Genomic DNA, 20,666 nt, shown 5'->3' on the forward strand with positions numbered 1-20,666 from the left:
CTTTGACTTGAACTGGACAAGGGTGCATAGCTTAGAATTGTTGGGGTGTGTTCATTTCAAAAAATTCTGTTGTTGGTCTAAAGATCCTGGTACTAGATGAAAGGGAGCTCCTGCTTAGTCTTTCTTTCCATGGTCAATTAGCCAATGAATAAGAAAGCTCTGAGTCCTGTTGGGGGAGAGGTCCCATGGGTTGTTTGCCCACCCATTTCTTTGGGGACTGTTGTCACTGGCAGTTTGAGTTTAGGTTTGTTTTTTTGCTTTGCTCGTTGATGTGTTGGGGGGGAGGCGCTGGGGGCGGGTAGGGAGGAGTAAGGGAAGTTGAAGGGTAATAATTGAAAGTAAAAATAAAAGTAACTCATTCAGCTCTTGTTCCCTGCCTTCAGACCTTGGCTGCACAGGATGCCTTTCTTCAGCTTGTGGTAACTGTTACATGTTGCTGTCTTGTCCTTGGGCGTTTTGTGAGAAGGAGGCCACTGTGTGCTTCCCAGAGCCTCTCCCGGTGCAATGGGCTAACCCTCGGGCTGTCCTGCTTTCACCTTCAGGGGGTGGGGTGGGTCATAAAGGGGATTCTTAGCATCAGGCGGTGGGGCTTGCAATGCCCTTGTATGACCCTCAAGTTCCTTGTGGCCCTGGGATGACTTAGGTGGGGACAGAGCTGTCAGGGTTCATTCCAGCAGGCCTGGAATCAGCCAGCTGTTTGACTGGAAGAGGAAATGTCCCTACTGTGCAGCAGTGCCCCTGGCCGAGATGGGTCAGTACCATCCATGCATCACCATGAGAAGAAAGAAGAAAGATTTGCACTTAGTTTCAGTGCACCCAGGAGGGTGCGGTCCTTGCCACTGTGGCAGGAAGGATAGAAGAGCCCCCAGTTGGAGTTCCATTTTGAGCTTCCCGGTCCTGAGTTGCCTCGCACGAGGCAGTGCTGCTGGGTCTGTCGGAGCAAGTGGGAGTCCCAGATGGAGGGCAGTCGGAGCTGGCCCTCACCTCTCTGTAGCCCTTGCTGTGAGGCCTAACAACTGATTTTTTCAAGTTGAGGCTGAGTGTGACCCTGCTGGCCATTTCCTTTCTTCGCTATTATCAACTCTGAAGTGACATGATCCTTTCTCCAGAGCCTCCCATCAGGCCTGCTCCACAAAACAGTTTTTCCTTGTTGATAAAATTGTTCTGATGCCCCTGCCCCTGGGAACTTAGGAGACGTGCAAACTCTTAGGCCCCCGCAGACCTGCACCACCAGAATCTGCAGGTGAAGAAGACCCCCAGCTGATCTGTATGTAAATGACAGTTCGAGAAGTGTGGTCTGAGTGGCAGTTCACATCTCGGCTTGCTTCCTGATCCTTTGGGACTGACCATGCTGTTCATTTGAAAAATAACTCAAGCCACATGTGTCATCCGTTTTCCTAGTAGCCACATCAAAAAAAGACAGATGAAGTCAATTTTATAATGTATGTTATTCAGCCCAATATGTACAAAATATTATTTCAACATGTAATCAGTATGACAGTGAGATGCACCCCTCATCTTATTTGCATGAAGTTGTCGAAATCCAGCATGTATTTTACATCTGCAGCAGGCCTCAGTTTGGACTAGCCATGTTTCAAGCTCCGCTTGCCAGTGGCTCCAGCTTTGGACAGCGCAGCTTTGAGAGATACATTTTGGCCTTGATTTGCTGATGATGTCATCAAATTTGCTGTCGAGGCCGGAAGAGCAGTTGGAGCCTCCGCTGCCTGGGTAGTAAGTTGCATTGACGGTCACTGTACTCAGTGCGGAGCCCTCTGCCTGGTGTGCTCTTCTGATCTCATTTAGATCCTCACAACATCCCCACTTCTTTACCAAGACTTCCTCTCTCGGCCTCAGCTTGGTAAGCTATACTGAGAAGTTGTGGTTGGCAGAGGTGAGGAATGCAAGCTTCTTTCTTGGGGACATCTTCAAAGGACTCAAGGGACGCCTCTCCTCTGGCTCAGCGGAGCCCCCAGATGAATGCTCCCTTTTGCTGTGGGCCTGCCACCCCATGGTTTGTCCCCCTGGCTGCTCATTAGAATCACCTGGAGAGCCTTAAGGACCTGATGCCCTGGCCCCACCCAGACATTCAGATTTATTTGATGGGGATGGTGGCAAGGGGTGATAGAGATCAGACCTCGTCATTTTTAAAAAGTCTTCTGGGAGATTCTGGCGGGCCACTCAGCTCCAGAGCAGCTGTCCCCAGCTTCTCTAGCGCCGAAAACCAGCGGCCTTGGGGCTGAAGTGCAGATTCTGGCTCTGGGGGACAGGGACGGGCTTCCTCTCACAGGCAGGTGACAAGGATGCTGGCAGCTGTGCTGGGACTCCGAGGAGCCTGTGCTCCAGAATCACTGGAGGCTGGTTCCCAAACTCCACGTTCCCTGGCAGCCAACCTGGAGATTCTGATTCAATAGGTTTGAGGTGGGGCCCAGGATCTGTAGTTGAGAAGGCACGATGTTTTCTGAATTTCACCACAAAGTGTTTTGTTGACTTTAGGGTTTGCGTAGGCACATTTCTAGTGCCCTTTTTTTCGGGGGGGGAGGGGTTGTTTGCTGCAAATGGATGTTGAGTTTTATCAACCCCCGTTTCTGCCTTTATGATTTGTCCCCAACCCTTTAAACAGGTTGATGCGATGGTCTATCTTAAAGGATTTTCTCATATAACTTGGTAGCATTAACCAGGTTTGCATGGCTGGCATAGATATTATTTCTTATTGCTGGGTTGGTTTGGTAATGTTTTCTTCAGGATTTTTACATCTGTATTTGTGAGTGAGATTGTGCTTTAATTTTGCTTTACTGTCTTTGCCTAGTTTAGTACCTTTTTGCTAGCTTTATAAAGTGAATGAGAGCATTCCCTTTTCTGGTCTCTGGAAAACTGTATAAAATTGGAGTTGTTTGTTCCTTGAATATTTAGTAGAACTTGCCCCAGAGCCAGCCGTGCCTGGTGCTTTGGTGTGGAAATGTTTCAAACTACCACTTACTGGCTGCCATGTCTGTAGTTACGTCTGTCTTTTCATTCTTAAATCTTCATTTTGTTTACTTGTGCCTTCTGCTTTTTTTCTTGATGAGTCTTACCAAAGGTTTGTCGGTTGTGGTTATGCAGTATGAGGTTTGTCACTGTGTAGAAAAGAATGAGCATAATTATATTCTCAAGCTTCTTTCTGATTAACTTTAATGAAACTGCATAATCTGAAAGTCAAATTTATATCAAGGTATATTCTGAAAAGCTTTCCTTTAACTCATGTCTCCTGCCAGGCATGCTGTTTCTCCTAGCCACTGTAATCAATGTTATTAGTTTTTAGTTCATTCTTCTATGTTTCTTTTGCAAATTTGAGCTGGTGTGCATGCGTATACATATACACAGACACACTCACACTCATTGCATTTCCTCCCTTTTCTTATACCAAAAAAGCATACTACATACACTCTTCAGCCTCTTGCTTTCTTCACTTAAAATATACCCTGGAAATCTCTTTCCTCTACATTTTCTCCTTTCTTCTTTCTTTGGATTTATTTTGCTGCTTGGATGTTTCAAAACATAGTCTTTTTACTATTATTTAGTTCTAATATATTCTGATTTCCATTGTGATTATTTCATTCACCTGTGAGTTGTTTAGAAGTTTGTGTTTTAATTTACACATATGTTTTCTAGGTAAATTTTTAGAAGTGATTTCTAAGGTAGCTGCATGATGGTCAGAGAATGTGGTCTGAATACTAGTAGTTCTTTTAAGCGTGTTGAGGGTGGGTTTATATGGATAGCACTGTGTGGCTGGCTTCTTTCATTTAGTGTAAAGCTTTTAATATTCATCCACGTTTTGTCATTCATTGTGTATCAGCAGTTTTGACTTTCTTTTGCCAAGTATATTCCATAGTATGGCTTTAACAATATGTCTGTTCACTAGTTCATGAACATGTGAGTTAATTCATGGTTTTTGTCAATTATGAATGTAAAGTTGCCACGAGCATTTGCTTACAAGTCTTTGTGTGGATTCATGTTTTCATTTGTCTTGTGCAAACACTTAAATGTGGCATTGCTGGGCCATATGCTTAGGGTACTTTCTTGTACTTTATAGGAAACTGTCACCCTGTTCTCCAAAGTGTCTGTGCCATTTTGCATTCCCATCCCAGTGGCAGAGTCAAGTATGAGAGTTCTGCTTGTCACATTTTCACTAACATTTGTTATCGTCTGTCCTGTTAAATTGCAGCCATTCCAGTGGGTGTGTAATAGTAGCTCATTGAGGTTTTATTTTGCATATTCCTATTGACTAATGATGGTGAGTATGTCTTCATGTGCTTTTTGACCATTCATATATCTTATTTGATGAAGTGTCTGCTCAGATCTTTTGCGTGTTTCTTATCGGATTGTCCATTAGTTCTTTATGTATTTTGGATACAAGGCCTTGATTAGGTAATTTGCAAGTATTTTCTCCTGGACTGTGGTTTACTGTTCCATTTTCTTAGCTGTGCCTTTGAAAGAGCAAAGATTTTTAATTTTGATGAAGTCCAGTTATTGGGTTTTTTCTTTTATGGTTTATGCTTTTTGTGTTCTCTAAAAAACTTTTGCTAATGTAAGTTCACAAAGATTTCCCCCTGTGTCTCCCTCTAGACTTTTGCGGTTTTAGCTCTTTGTTTAGACCTGTTTTGGTAGGTTGACCCAAAGGTGGTCCCCCGATTGCTGCCCCGCCATGTTTGTACCCTGTGTAATTGCTTCCCTTGAGTATGCAGCCTTCTGAGACTTTTGAGCAGAGGATGAAGTTAAGACATGCCTGGACTTCTGACCCACCACCCATACAAACCGTGAGAAAATTAACGTGTTGTTTACAGCTACTAAGTTTGTATGCAACAGTATAAAACTAATATTTATGTGCTTCATTTCAAGTTAATTTTGTATGTTGTTTCAAGTAAGGGTCAAGATTCACGTATTTCCATATGAATGTCAAATTGTTCCAGTATCATTTGTGTAAAAGACTAGACCATTGACCATTCCTAGGACCTCCAAAAGATGGATCTAATTCTGGACTGTTCCGTTCATCTCTATGTCTAATATTAGGCCAGAACTACACAGTCTTAATTACTGAAGTATTGCAAGTCTGGAAATTGGGTAGTGGAAGTACTCCAAGTTTGTTCTTTTTTAAATTCCCACCCCTCAAGATTATTTTGGCCATTCTTGGTCCTTTGCTTTTTAATATAAATTTCAGAATCATCTTGTTGGTTCTATGACAGAGCCTATTGGGAATTGATAGAGATTGTGTTGAATCTATGGATCAATATTGATGACATAGTCTTCCCATCTGTGGGCATGATATGTTTGTCCATGTATTTAGGCCTTTAATTTCTCTCAGCAGTGCTTTATAGTTTTCAGTGTATGGATCTTGTGCACATTTTGTTAAATATATCCCTAAATATTTCATTTTTATTTATGCAGATGATATTTTTATACTTCAGTGTTCATTTGTTCATTGCTAATGATACAAATGGGGCTTCCTTGGTGGCTCAGATGAAAAAGAATCTGTCTGCAGTGCGGAGACCTGGGTTCAATCCCTGGATTGGGAAAATGCCCTGGAGAAGGGAATGGCTACCCACTCCAGTATTCTTGCCTGGAGAATTCCATGGACAGAGGAGCCTGGTGGGCTACAGTCCATGGGGTTGCAAAGAGTTGGACATGACTGAGTGGCTAGCACTTTCACTTTTCAGTGATACAAATATAATTTTTAATGTTGATAATGTATATCATGCAGACTTATATCATGCATGCATGCTGCTGCTGCTGCTAAGTCGCTTCAGTCATGTCTGACTCTGTGCGACCCCATAGACGGCAGCCCACCAGGCTCCCCCGTCCCTGGGATTTTCCAGGCAAGAACACTGGAGTGGGTTGCCATTTCTTCCTCCAATGCATGAAAGTGAAAAGTGAAAGTGAAGTCGCTCAGTCATGTCAGACTCTCAGCGACCCCATGGACTGCAGCCCACCAGGCTCCTCCATCCATGGGATTTTCCAGCATACTTTCTAGTAAATTTACTAGTTCTAGTAGTTTTTCTGTAGTGTTCTTAGGATTTTTTATATGAATGATCATGTTATCTGCAAACACAATTTCAATTCTTCCTTCTAGCGTTTTATATCTTTTATTTCTTTCTCTTGTCTTATTAAAGTTGCTAGGATCTCTAAAATATATTGAATGCAAGCAATAAGAGCAACTAACCCTGCCTTGTTCCCACACTTAGTGGGAAAACATTGCATCTTTCACCGTTAAGTAGAGTTAATTATAGATTTTCCATAGGTCACCTTATCTATTCCTAGTTTGCTGAGATTTTTTTAAAATCATTATTAGATGCTAAATTATGTTTGTAGAAGCTATGTCTCAGATGTAATCTTCAGGAAGATAGTATACCTCAAGAATAGCCCTGTTGACTACATAAAATCACATTCATACTTTTATCAACTATCAGTACCCAGCTTTTTCTCCTTGTGTTGATAGTAGAATTTCCAACTGGAGCTTGGGAATTCTTTTTTTTTTTTCTGTACAGCAGCATATGCAATCATTCCTCAGTATTCACAGGGGTTTGGTTCCAGGACCCATTGTAAATGTCAGAATCCGTGGATACTCAAGTCGCATAATCAGCGCTCCATATCTGTAGGTTATGCATCCACAGGTATGGAGGGCCGACTGTATTGCTCCTTCAAAAGCCATGGCAATTCTGTGTCAGATTCATATGTGTCATTTTTAGTGTACTGGAATTTCTTTACCTTCTTTCTTTACCATTTTATTGACACTGCTTTTGGTTCCTCTTCATCTCCTTGACTTATTTCTGCCATTTTTCTTAGATTATTTCTTCTATATCCATCAAAGCTTTCTACCTGCTAATAGTGCCAAGTTCTTGAAGAGTGTGTGTGTGTGTGTGTGTGTGTGTGTGTAGAGCAGGGATGGATAGCCTCTTGTATTTGTGGCTGGAATAATAGGTAACTGCCCCTAGTAGGAAGATACCATTGTCCATGTTTTGAGTCACCACAGGTCTCTCTCTTTTTTTAAGTTATTTATTTTAATTGGAGGCTAATTACAGTATTGTAGTGGTTTTGCCATACATTGACATGAATCTGCCACGGGTGTACATGTGGTCCCCATCCTGAGCCCCCCTTCCACCTCCCTCCCCATCCCGTCCCTCTGGGTCATCCCAGTGCACCAGCCCCGAGCACCCTGTCTCATGCATCGAACCTGGACTGGCGATCTGTTTCACATATGATAATATACAACCGCAGGTCTCTCCTGAAATTCCAAGGCTTTTTAATGAAGCCAGTCTTTGTAGATTCCCTTTAGACACTCCTTTAACTACTATGGCAAAGGGCCTGTTGCCCAGGCTACTAGTCCTGCTGCTGATCTCTGTTTACTTTCAGGGTCAACCTGCCCTTGTATTGATAAATTAGGACTAATTAAGGAGTATGAAGCCCAGCATTTTTAACAATTGGGAGACCCTAGGCAACATTGGAAAACCCCACTTGCTGCTTTTTCTTCTAGCCCTTGAGAGAAGGGACAGGTAGCTACAAATCAAAATTATCCAACCCATTTTTGGAACTCTTCTTTGGAATTGCCTTCAGAGACCATGACAACTTTTACAAAATATCCTGTGAGTAAGGACTTGGCATTTGGCTTCAGGATAAAATCATTTTGTGCCTGCTCTATTAAAGAGAATGGGCACTCATGCTGTGGGAAGCATTGTTTTTTGTTTAAAAATTGAGATATAGTAAAAATTCATGAGATGATGTCTTATGTAGCTTTAAGCTCTAAAAGCAATTTCAAAAGAATTGGAAGAATATTTTTCATAGTGACTGTGTTGCTGGAATAAGTGCATACCATCCAAAGGGACAACTTTGTAGAATAACTCATCTAGCTACATGTGCTCTGATAGACATTTTGAACCCTCATTAAACTTTGTCCTTCTTTTTAAATATAGTTTGAAAAGACTCTTTCATGATACAGAGTACTACTGCAGATAAACAAGAGGGAATATACTGCCTCAGGGTCTCACAGACATGGATTTGTGTGTGTGTGGGGGGGAAGTTGCTGTTGGTTAATCATGCTTAAAATGAAGGCTAATGTTCTTTTTTGTGACCATCAAATTTTATTACATAGAAATGGAATTCCAAAAAAAATTTTTTTATTCAGCTGTGTAAGCAGGAGGCATAACATTTTCATTTTTTAATTTGATCATCAGTTAGAGAATTTAGAGCAACAGACATCTGTTAGTGGGTATAGTGGGGACGAGGACCAGGCTGCCTGGGTTTAATTTCCAACTGCAAACGTTTTTAGTGGACACATTTAACCTTCCTATTCTCAGGGTTGGGTGTTTTCATATGAAGGAATATTAGTAGTTGGCTTATGAGGTTGTTGGCAGTATTGAAGGAGTTCATCTGTGCTTAGAACAGTGCCTGGCACATAGCAGATAATCAGTAAATGGAAACCAGTTTGCTTTGTGTATTTAACTTATACCTATTCATTGTCTATATTGCTGTTTAACTTGTCTTATATTTATTCATCTTCCCACCTCAGTTGCTAGTTCCTTGAAGACTTATCTCCATTTTTTTAGAATTTCTCACCATGCTCTGGAGTTGTTTTTGTTGTTGTTGTTCAGTTGCTAAGTCATGTCCAACTCTTTGCGACCCCATGGACTGCAACACACCAGGCTTTCCTGTCCTTCACTGTCTCCTGGAGTTCGCTCAAACTCAAGTCTGTTGAGTCAATGATGCCATCCAACCATCTCATCCTCTGTCACCCCCTTCTTCTCGTGCCCTCAATCTTTCCCAGCATGAAAGTCTTTCCAAAGAGTCAGCTCTTCGCATCAAGTAGCCAGAGTATTGGAGCTTCAGTTTTAGCATCAGTCCTTCCAATGAATATTCAGGGTTGATTTCCTTTAGGATTGATTGGTTTGATCTCCTCGCAGTCTAAGGAACTCTCAAGAGTTTTATCCAGCACCACAGTTCAAAAGATGGGGAATACATGTATACCCATGGCAGATTCATGTCAATGTATGGCAAAACCAATACAATATTGTAAAGTAATTAGCCTCCAAAAAATTAATTAATTAATTAATTTTTTAAAAAGAGATTAAAAAAAGAAAAAAAAAGCATCAATTCTTCAGTGCTCAGCCTTCTTAATGGTCCAACTGTCACATCCGTACATGGCTACTGGAAAAACTATAGTTTTGACTAGAGGTACCTTTGTTGGCAAAGTGATATCTCTGCTTTTTAATAAGCTGTCTAGGTTGATCATAGCTTTCTTTCCAAGGAGCAAGCATCTTTTAATTTCATGGCTGCAGTCACCATCCACAGTGATTTTAGAGCCCAAGAAAATACAGTCTGTCACTGTTTCCATTGTTTCCCCATCTATTTGCCATGAAGTGATGGGACCAGATGCCATGATCTTAGTTTTCTGAATGTTGAATTTTAGGCCAGCTTTTTCAGTGTCTTCTTTCACCCTCATCAAGAAGCTCTGTAGTTCCTCTTCACTTTCTACCATTAGAGTGGTATCATCGGTGTATCTGGGGTTGTTGATATTTCTCCCAGCAATCTTGATTATATAAAACAATTCTCCAGATTACCAGCAACCAGCAGAAGCTGCTGCTGCTGCTAAGTCACTTCAGTCGTGTCCGACTCTGTGCGACCCCATAGACAGTAGCCCACCAGGCTCCCCCGTCCCTGAGATTCTCCAGGCAAGAACACTGGAGTGGGTTGTCATTTCCCTCTCCAATGCATGAAAGTGAAAAGTGAAAGTGAAGTCGCTCAGTCATGCCCGACCCTCAGCGACCCCATGGACTGCAGCCTTCCAGGTTCCTCCGTCCATGGGATTTTCCAGGCAGGAGTACTGGAGTGGGGTGCCATTGCCTTCTCCCAGCAGAAGCTAGAGGGGGCAAAGAAGGTTCCTTTCTGCCTTTGAGCCTTCTGGGGGTGGGGTAGGGTGGAGGGCACAGTCCTGCCAATGTCCTGATTGCAGACTTGTAGCCTTCAGAACCATGCAGGAAGAAATTTCTGTTTTAAGCATCCAGTTTGTGGTACTTTGTTTCAGCAGCCCCAGACACCCATCCATTATTTTGTCTTCCCCCCCCTTGCTGCTTGAATTAGAGTGTTGACAACCCTGGGATTTCATTTCATCTCAAATGGTAGCATTGCTTCCATTTTCATCCATTATCCATCTTCTCCACATATTTTGAAACTCTGATCTACCAGAGAGATGCAAAATTTCATCAAATAGGTAAATACTGTACAGCACAAGAAGTGAAATGTTAGGAATTTATACAGTATACAGAGAAATGAAGCATGTGTGTGTTGTGGGTGCACGTGTGTACACGGTTAGACCCGTCCTCTGTCATGAAGTGGATACCTAAAGACCCGGTGCCAACACAGCTCTTGCTTCTCCTCCCAGTGAACATGCTTGAAAGGAATTGGGCCGAATGGCAGGATGTCATCTCCAACCTTCTCTCCTCTCTTTGTTTTTCTAGAAATTGCACATCTGCTCTTCAGTTTCTTTCTGATCCTTCCCCTCTAGTGCTAATTCCCATTGGATTCATTGTCAATGATGTCCTGTCTGGGAAGGTCCGTGGGAAATTCAGTGTTCTGAACTGGCACCTTCATCACTGATATAGCTGTGGCTCTTCATATGGGTTTTACCTTCAACAATTACCATTTTAACTTTTGCGTAAGAAGGTCATTTTCAATTATAAATTGAAAATATACTTTTGGGGAATAGTTTCTCCCAGGGGGAAATAGTTCAACCAAATACAGTTCTGTCATGGAGCAGATGGATCAGCTGGGTTCCTGCATGAGTTTGGGAATTGGCAGGTGGATGGGGAACTTGATCTTGTTCCTATTTTAAAACTTTGTTTACTCCCAGGTATTTGGTGGTTACAAAATCCATTGGTGAATTTAATGACCTGTTTAAATGTATGTGTGTTTTACTAGGTTGCCTTTTCATGTTAAAAAAAAAAAAAGTTAACCTGATGGTAACTGGCTTTCCTAATAGTTGCTTCAGCATACCAATTTCAAGTTATGAAGTGTTTCCAAAGTTACTCTGTTCCATGGCCACCGCACATGCCACTGGAGCCAGTCAGCTGTCTTGAAGATGTGCCATTTGTCATTAGGGGACCAAGAAGTAGGCTGAATGGATCAGCTCAGATCTATCACTAACCACTGGAAACATGATTCAAAATGCATTCTTCACTGATTCTGAATTATGTATTTTTTTAGCTGAAAGGTCTTTGAAACATTTAAAGAAGTGGAAGTAAGTGTATTGTGATCTTTAAAATGAATAGTAAATATCAAAATGACACAAAGGGTGAGTTTCTAAATGAAATATGATTTAACAGTTTGTAATTTCCAAAGAAGAGTCATGAAAACAATGTCCCTTGAGTCCTGAAACAAATCGAGAGGCTCTAACACATGTATTGCAGGTGTCTATTTGGACAATAAGCCACTTACAATTGATGGGGTACTCTTTGGAATAACTATAGTTGGACCTACTCTGATACCTCTAGTGTATTTCTATATCTTTGAATCAGAATAGAAGTTAAACAGGCAAGATCTCCACATAGGGATCCCTGGGCTAGGAGTCAAGCATTTTCTTTTTTTAATGGAAGTAGGCATGCTTGGAGAGTAACCTGATTTAAAGCTGTCCAGAGCTTTGTCAAGATTAGATGGATTATCTTAGAAAGCAAATGTGTGTACAGAATGGTTAGGCAGTGTTAGATAGTGTATGTTTTATGGAAAATCCAGCCTAGTGTGTTAGCACCACTTTGAGAAATGGCTTCAAAGCATCTCTTTCTACGAGGAAGGGACTTGGTGTTTGAGTGCCTCTGCTTTGCCATCTACTGTTCCAGCATTTTACACATTCCTTATCACGACTCCATGAAGGTAGGTAGTATCATGCCCCACATACAGAGAACTGCAGTCTGTCCAAGACTGAATGACTGTTATTAATCGAGTGACAAAATTGGGATTTGAAAGCCAAACTGGTCTGAACATAGAATCCCTTCCTCTTTTCAACTGTGTCACACAAATTTTGCAGCTGGTCATAGTATGTTTTTGCAAGGTATAAGCTGTGAATGGTGGGCTTAATGGCTTATATCTTAGTTTAAAAGGGCATGATTATTATTTACTTTGGCTGAAGAAAGTTTATTTGGAAATACTTTAATAGTTGAAGACAGAGTGGCAGCCCATTTTTGTAAATAAACCCATGCTGGAATACAGTCACACCCCTGTATTTCCGTATTGCCTGTGGCTGCCACAAAGCCTAAAATAGTTTCTGGCCCTTCACAGAAAAAAATTTGCAACCCTTGTTCCAAGAAAAATGTATAAAGGGATTCCCCTAGCAGTCCAGTGGTTAAGACTTCACCTCCCAGTGCAGGGACTGTGGGTTCAATCCCTGGTCGGGGAGCTAAGATCCCACACGCCTCATGGCCAAAAAAGCATAACATGAAAACAACAGAAACGATATTATAAAAAAATTCAATAAAGACTTTAAAAATGGTCCACATCGAAAGAAATCTGTAAAAAAATGTATAAGATGAAATAAACTCCTACTTTTGCAGATCATCGTTTGTCTTCATGTGGGATAAACAAGTATTGAATTGATTGTACCTGGTCTCTAAATGGCTGGGGTGTGAACAATTGTCTTTTGTTCAGGGTGGTTTGTTTGAAGGCATCTCAACACATCTTTTTCATTTCTTGCTCCGAGGTGGCCTATAGTCAGAGCAATTTTAATGCAAAAGTCAGCATAAACTTAGTCATGTAAAGCCTGTCCTGCATTCAGGTGCAGAACAGGTCTGCTAGTGGTTCTCACTGGGGGCAAAACTCCCCCTAGAGGCCAAAGTGGAAACGAGGGGGCAGTGTTTTTGTTTCTAGTGTAATTTGTATTGAAAAGTAAGTTATTATCACTGTCATTTTATTTCCCCTTTATCCTGGAGGTCAGACATTATATTGATGATTTTTTAAATTGTGGCTTTTTAAAAGAAATTATGGCTGGGTTGATAATATCCATAACTTTCATTACAGGCTAGCCAGAGGGGCTATACAGAAATTGGAGCATTGGGTCTGGGAGTATTGAGCAGCTCTGTCCTAAGTATTTGGTGTTTCCTTTTTTTCAAAATGGACTTCCAAGTAAAGAAAGGAGGGTTCGGGATGGGGAACACATGTGTACCTGTGGCGGATTCATTTTGATATTTGGCAAATCTAATACAGTTATGTAAAGTTTAAAAATAAAATAAAATTAAAAAAAAAAAAAAAGAAAGCTCCCTTGGAAAAACCTGGAATTCTGGGCTCAGTAGCTGCTCACACATGACTTCTTGCTCGCTGGCAGCCTTTTGAAGTTGGTTTGCAGACTAGGTAGGTTTCCAAAGCTTTCAAGGGAGCCTCCAGAGAGAGATCACCCTTTAACTTTATTTAAACGGCAATACAGAGTAAGAAAGCACAGCGAATAAAATCCAAAGATGCTGGCCTGTGTGCCTTTCCTCACGGTTTGTACATGGGAAGTTCAGGAAAACCCCTAATCAAGGGCCATTGATGGCAAATTGGTGACCATGGCAACTGAGCTCCCCTTGGAGTTTAGATTTTGCTTACAGAAACCCAATAAGGTGAAGGTCAAATTTATTTTCCAATTCTACTGCTTTGAGATGTTTCCAGTAAGGGTAAAACTGGCCCTCATTTATTTGAGAGTGTTTATAGTTACATCTGCCGCAGGTGTTTTGTGAAATCCTATTTTTCATATGCAACAGAGAGGGGAGCAGTTTCTTAGTCTGGAAGAAGGACATGGGGTAAGAGGTCTTTGTATCTTAATTTGAAATACTGGGTTGGTGCAAAAGTGCATCCAGGTTTTTTGATACCAGCTTATGGAAAACCCCGAACGAACTTTTTGGCCAACCCGATATCTCTTCCAGCACAAAGTCTGTAATGCAGAATGTTAGTTCTTTTTGGTGCAAGTTTTTTATGGTGCTTCAGAGTGTGAGAAGTCAGTGCTGCTCTTCTGATGTGCAGAGCCATGGAGCCTCGAGCATCTTGGTTAACTGAGGGTTGGCTCTACCCCTTTTTTAAGCTTGCATATGTTTCTGACTTAAAGGAAATATTACGCATACAACAGTCATTCATTCATGTAACGGATACCTACTGAGTACCTACTGGCTGCCAGGCACTGTACAAGGTACTGTAACAGCTTTGTTGTTTAGTCGCTCAGTTGTGTCTGACTCTTTGTGACCCTATGGACTGTGGCCCGCCAGGCTCCTTCATCCATGGGATTCTCCAGGCATGAATACTGGAATGGGTTGCCATTTCCTTCTCCAGGGGATCTTCCAGACCCAGGGATCGAACCCACATCTCATGCATCTCCTGCATTGCAGGCGGATTCTTTACCTCTGAGCCACCTGGGTTGGAACTGCAGCATTAAATAAAACAGACCATAATCCTTCTCTTCTGGGGGCTTGTGTTCTGGTATGCAAGAGGTGGAGAGTAATAACAGATTATCTGAAAGGGGGTAAGTGGTAGGTAAAGGAGATGGGGGGGAGGGGTGGAAAGGGCAGAGAGACAGAGGGACAGGGGGAAGAGAAGTGAAGGGACACAGAGGGAGGGACAGAGGGAGATACCATGAGACCATTGAGGTTAGTTGTCTTAAATTTATTTGGCAAAACTAATACAATTATGTTAAGTTTAAAAATAAAATAAAATTAAAAAATTTAAAGAGACACAACTGAGGCTATGTTGTGACTTTCAAGCTTCCCTGATAGGTCAGTTGGTAAAGAATCTGCCTGCAATGCAGAAGACTCTGGTTTGATTCCTGGGTCGGGAAGATCCGCTGGAGAAGGGATAGGCTACCCATTCCAGTATCCTGGCTTAGAGAATTCCATGGACTGCCGTCCATGGGGTCGCAAAGAGTTAGACACGACTGAGTGACTTTTTCACTTTGTGACTTTCAAAGTTTTTTAAATGATGCCACCTTTATGTAGCTTTATTTGAAGGGGTTGGGGTGGGTCCCAAAGATTGCTTGCCTAGATGAGTTTCCTTTACTGTTTTTTAGTCTCAAACTCCTTCTCTCTGAGATTGGGACCAGTCTCATTAACCTGCTTTCTTTATTTTATTTATTTATTTTTTTTTTTGGTATTCTTTTCTTTTTTTTTTAAATTTTATTTTATTTTTAAACTTTACATAATTGTATTAGTTTTGCCAAATATCTTCTTTAGAAATAGAAATCACTTGGACGCACTTGTCTATGGGTGGAAAGGATACTGCCATGTTAGGAAGCCTGTCTGGAGCTGGTCCTGCCTCAGACTCACGCCAGAGCCTTGTTGCACCCCTTCTAGGCTTTCCTGTCATCTTCTCTGTAATGGGAGAGATGCTTAGTTGTTCAGTTGTGTTCGACTCTTTATGACCTCATGGACTCTAGCCCGCTAGGCTCCTCTATCCATGGGGATTCTCCAGGCAAGACTATGGGAGTGGGTTGCCATGACCTCCTCCAAGAGATCTTCCCAACCCACAGATCAAACCCAGTCTCCTGCATTGCAGGTAGATTCTTTACCATCTGAGCCACCAGGGAAGCCCAATGGGAGAGGACTGGGCTTAAATCATCAGAAGTTTTTTTCAGGATCAAAAAGGATAGAAGTCTACCTTTGGTTAGATTCCTGAAATTAGCATATATATAGGGAATTAAGTGTCAATTTTCACTTTAAAGCCAGGGTAGCCCAGATTCAATGTTTTTTAAAATAAAAAGGATTAAAGCTGATCTTTAGGGGTTTGGGGCAAAATACACTATAACCAAAAGGGGGGTACCTGACCTTTGTAAACTTTTCTGTATCTTTTATTTATTATTGAACTCCATTTAGAGCAACAGATATTTTATAGATGAAGATATGGATGCTTGATAAGTTAGAGCCAGCACAGGGCCTGTGCTTATCTGTCTAGCACATTTTCCACAGCACTGCTCTGCTTCCCAGGCTCCTAATGACACAGTATTTTCATGTACTTTTTCAAGAGAAGCTTTATAGACTTCCCTGGTGGCTTAGATGGTAAAGCATCCGCCTGTAATACGGGAGATCCAGGTTCGATCCCTGGGTTGGGAAGATCTCCTGGAGAAGGAACCCACTCCAGTATTCCTGCCTGGAGAATCCCAGGGATGGAGGAGCCTGGTAGGCTACAGTCCATGGGGTCGCAAAGAGTCGGACACGACTGAGCGACTTCACTTCACTTCACTTTCACTTCACCACCAGCCATGGCACTATACTTGTAGTAGTGAGCTTTCTTCCTAATATTTCTGGGGTCAAGACTAATGTGGATGCTTGGGGCTGGTGCACTGGGACGACCCAGAGGGATGGAATGGGGAGGGAGGAGGGAGGAGGGTTCAGGATGGGGAACACATGTATACCTGTGGTGGATTCATTTTGATATTTGGCAAAACTAATACAGTTATGTAAAGTTTAAAAATAAAATAAAATTAAAAAAAAAAAAAGACTAATGTGTAGAAGAATTGCTTATGGCATCAGTATTCAGTTGTTATCCTCTCATTATTTAAAAGAATTCTAATAATTTGTTAACAAATATACCAGGCACTGTTCTAAGCCCTTCAATATATTGCTTCATTTTGCCCAACTGTGCTGTAGTAAGATAGAGGTAATAGCAACCAAAGCCCAGAAAAGTGAAATAATCTGCTCAAGGTCAAATATATGAATTGCAGAGTTGGGATTTGAACGGAGTCAGCTCAATAGTCATGCTGTCCAGCATCATGTTGCTCCAGGTTGTGTACATTTCAGGGGTCCATTGGAACCCTTCAACAAAGAGAGGTTCATCTCATCATGGAACTAACCCATGTTACCCAGACCCCTGGATTTCTCAGTTCTGCACTCAGTTCAGCTTTTAATAGTAGCAGTTTCTAGGACAATGCTACATATGAAGACTTTAGACATAAAGGCAGCAATTATTTGATTCTGTTTATATGAAATGTCCAGAATGGGCAAACCTGTAGAGATAGAAAGCAAATTTGTGATCGAGGCCGGGGGAATGGGGAGTGACAGTGACTATTAATGGGTATGGGGTTTTGGGTGGTGGTGGTGAAAATGTTCTAAAACTGATTGTGGTGGTGGTTGTGCAATCCCATTAAGTTGTTCACTTGAAACGGGTGTGTTGTATGGTATGTGAGTTATAGCTCAATTAGGTGGTTAAAAATAAGAAAAAAAGGAAGACTTTTCTCTCTTATATTTAGTTTATTTTAAATTGAGTTTTTTTTTTTTTTAATGAGGATTGAAGATAACAGGAAGATTTATCTTTCTTTTATGGTTTAGAAACAGACTGGTGAAGACTGAGTCAATTATATAGCCCAGTGTTTGAAATGTCTTACATTTACTTGACATGTTAATAATTTAACATGTGTTTGAAAACGTTGACTTATAAAAATGTTAGAGCATATGATTACTAAACATAATTTTATATCTTAATTAAAAAATCCCCAAAATATGTAATATTGTTTAGTTGATAGAATAATTTCAGGGCAGAAACATCTGACTTTATCTATCCAGTCCATCTCATTGACTCTGCTGTCTCAGAGAATAATGGGTTATTTTGATTGGATTTGAATTTATGGTTACAGTGGTTTTTCAAGGCTATTTTGTCTGAATTTAATTCATTCTAGAGTTATTCATTAATCTTTTTTAAAAAGTTATTTCTAATTTTACATTGTGCTACCTCTTAATAGTATCAGGTTTTTTAAGTTTAGTATTCCTTTGTATAAAGACATATTTTGTTTTCCCCTAACTGTTCATGTTTCAGCCTCAGCAGTTTCCTAGTTCCAGTGTTCTGGGATTTGGTGAACCAATATACAAGGTCACAGTGTAGTGATGTTTCACAGTAGTATGTATTTTGCACATAATCAGTCATTCATTCACCAAATAGTTACGAATGTCATTGTGTGCCAGGAGATAGCCATGACCCAAAAGGACTCCCACCCTTGTCCTTGGAAAGCTGAGCTCTGGTGGCGGAAGCCCAGAGTCGCTAATCTTGAAAGATTGTTCTCACTTGGCTGTCTCACTGCATCTTTTGTCACCTTTCTCAGGCATTTCTTTAGGACACTGACCAGCAGCACACAGCTATCAAATTTCCAAGTTTTGTGCCAAGTGGTAGTAGTGTTCTCCATGCCAGATTTTGTTAGTTGGTCTTTTAATGAGCCCAGCAAAAAAAAAAAAAAAGAAAGAAAGAAAAAAACTATAAATGTTCACAATTGTCTTGCTAAATTGAGTAAGGTTTAACCACCAGTAACTTCATATGTATCTCTCTCTCATTAACTTTGATAAATAAAATAGCCAAAGCATTGCTTAGTTTCCTGTTGTTGCTATCATCTTCAAAAGTAACCCCTGGGTTAACAAGCTAATTGTATGTGTTCTGCATATGATGGTTTCGTTTATGTCTAAAAGAAAGAAAGAAAGAAAGTGAAGTCGCTCAGTCATGTCTGACTCTTTGCGACCCCATGGACTGTAGCCCACCAGGCTCCTCTGTTCTTGGGATTTTCCAGGCAAGAATACAGGAGTGGGTTGCCATTTCCTTCTCCAGGGGATCTCCCCGACTCAGGGATCGAACCCAAGTCTCCAGCATTGTAGGTACACGCTTTACCATCTGAGCCACAAGGGAAGTCATTTATGTCTGAACTGGGATGAATATGCCTTATTTAAATGAAATATACACATTCCCTAGAAAATGCTGATTAAATCAAATCCTACTAACTTGATTTCCATCAAATCCATGCCACTTTAACTTGCCTTAATTGAGAGAAGACAGAATTATTAAAGGGGAAAGAAGTATAAGTTCAATGGTCTGTCCTTTTTATCTTTCTGCTTGGCTGTCTCTTAACTGTCTTTACAAATTAAGAAGTATGGATGTTTGAAGCCTGTTGCATAATTAATAAACATTAAGTTTTCTCTGATGACAGAAACGCGTGTGGTGTCTTCTGCTGAACTCCCCCTTCTCTGTTTCTTCACGGTTTCCTGCGCCTTCACTGGAGCTCTTTCCCATGAGCTGTGCTGTGGTTGGTCCTTCATGTGTCTCATTCCTATGAGGGAAACAGGGCCTGTCAAGTGTCCTCCTGTTTGTACTCAATTGCAGTATGTTTGAAATTGCATACAATTTTGTTAACTTCTTGAATTCATTGTCTTTCTTGGCAGAGTTTCCAGTATGGCCTCAGCACCAACTTCCAAATATAATTCACACTCCTTGGAGAATGAGTCTATTAAGAGGGTAAGTTGAGTTTTCAGATTTATTTATACCTCTTTCTCTGCATTTCTCTTTTCATATTTGAATATTAGCTGCTCATTCTGGGTTTCTTGAATTATTCATTTCATTATTCATTCACATAATGCAAATTCTTTGATACACATAGTTTTATTTGTTAACCCATCTCGTTCCATAAAAGACAGACTACCTTAGGTGTGTTCAGTGAGCTTTGTTTGTAAATCCTTTCATATAACTTCATTTTTGAGAACCTCTGACTTGTGAACCACTGCCAGACATTACATCTAAGATACTAGGCAATCTCTTGCCCCTGAAAGCTTTCTGAAGAAGAGTTCAGAAGACCAGGGCCCACCAAGCAGGATATTAACACCTTCCTCAATATTGAAGGAGGCATTCCTGGCTGAGAACAATCTGCCTTGCCCTCCTAGGTATAAAATGCTCAGCTTGCAAGCACTAAAGCATATTGAAAATTAGCTAGGAATTTTTATTTTGTACCTGAACAAAAAAGGATAAAACCACTAAAAATCCAAGAAAGCCCCCCTCTTTGACAGCTTATCCCTCACCTAAATACAAAAGCCGCACTTCCCCTGTTTCATACGACTTTACATGTGCATAGCCCCTGATAATTCTCAGAAGTGTGCTTGTGTAGTTTCTTTCACTTAGTATTCACAAAACTCCTTTGAGGCAAGGATTACTAGCTTCACACATGAAATGATTGCAGCGTGACTTTGGAAAACAACTAGAAAAAAAAAGGAATGAAAAATAGCGATTTATAAAACCCTTTTCCCAAACAGATGTTAGTGATGTGTCTGGCACATCCTGGAGTGGACACAGGCAGCACATCATTGGCACTTATCCACTGGGGCAGCTGAATAGATTGAAAGACTCCTTTCCCAGGCATCCAAGTCACATGGCAAATTAGCCTCGCAGAACTCACCTTGGCTAGTGGTTTATACTGCCTGGTTGGCAGAGTGGCTGCGGTTATTGAATGAGAATACCTCAAAAGGCAGAAGGCCTAGAGATGTAGTAGAGTCACATGAAGAATTTGTGTGTAGATGGTTTCCAAGGCCCTGGTTGGCTCAAAAGTTCAATGACAGACCTCCTCGTCCTCTTTATCTAGTTACTTACATGAGAAAAGAAGTTAGTAAAATAGAAAACCCAGTGTTATTTTCTGACATGTGAGAAGATGCTGTAATTACTGTTGCTCAGTTAAGGCTCCACTGAAATGAAGTTTTCATTCCTTCTCTCAACAAAATAAGACTAAAGAATATGGAAAAAAGCTGCCACAATATACGTGTATCTATAGAATATACTCAGTGAATTCTGTCTCTTAGTGGGAGATAGTAAAGGACAGGGAAGCCTGGTGTGCTGCAGTCCATGGGGTCGCAAAAAGTCAGACATAACTCAGTGACTAAACAACAACATCAAATACACTT

At 41.0% G+C, this 20,666-nt stretch overlaps 1 protein-coding gene and 1 non-coding gene across 11 annotated transcripts in view; both read left to right on the top strand.

Moving 5' to 3' along the window:
• MTM1 (myotubularin 1) overlaps positions 1–20,666 on the top strand; it is a 95,911-nt gene that overhangs the window by 8,736 nt on the left and 66,509 nt on the right. For 6 of the 10 annotated variants that reach the window (XM_055563455.1, XM_055563453.1, XM_055563463.1 and 3 more), the window contains exon 2: positions 19,164–19,236. In XM_055563455.1, coding sequence (XP_055419430.1) covers positions 19,164–19,236 — 73 coding nt within the window. The other 4 variants (XM_055563461.1, XM_055563457.1, XM_055563462.1 and 1 more) reach the window with 4 other exon arrangements.
• On the top strand, positions 16,008–16,079 carry TRNAY-GUA (transfer RNA tyrosine (anticodon GUA)). Its single transcript has one exon. It is a non-coding gene; the product is annotated as a tRNA-Tyr (tRNA).

The sequence above is a fragment of the Bubalus kerabau genome, chromosome X (genome assembly GCF_029407905.1).
Source record: "Bubalus kerabau isolate K-KA32 ecotype Philippines breed swamp buffalo chromosome X, PCC_UOA_SB_1v2, whole genome shotgun sequence".
Lineage (NCBI taxonomy): Eukaryota > Metazoa > Chordata > Mammalia > Artiodactyla > Bovidae > Bubalus > Bubalus kerabau.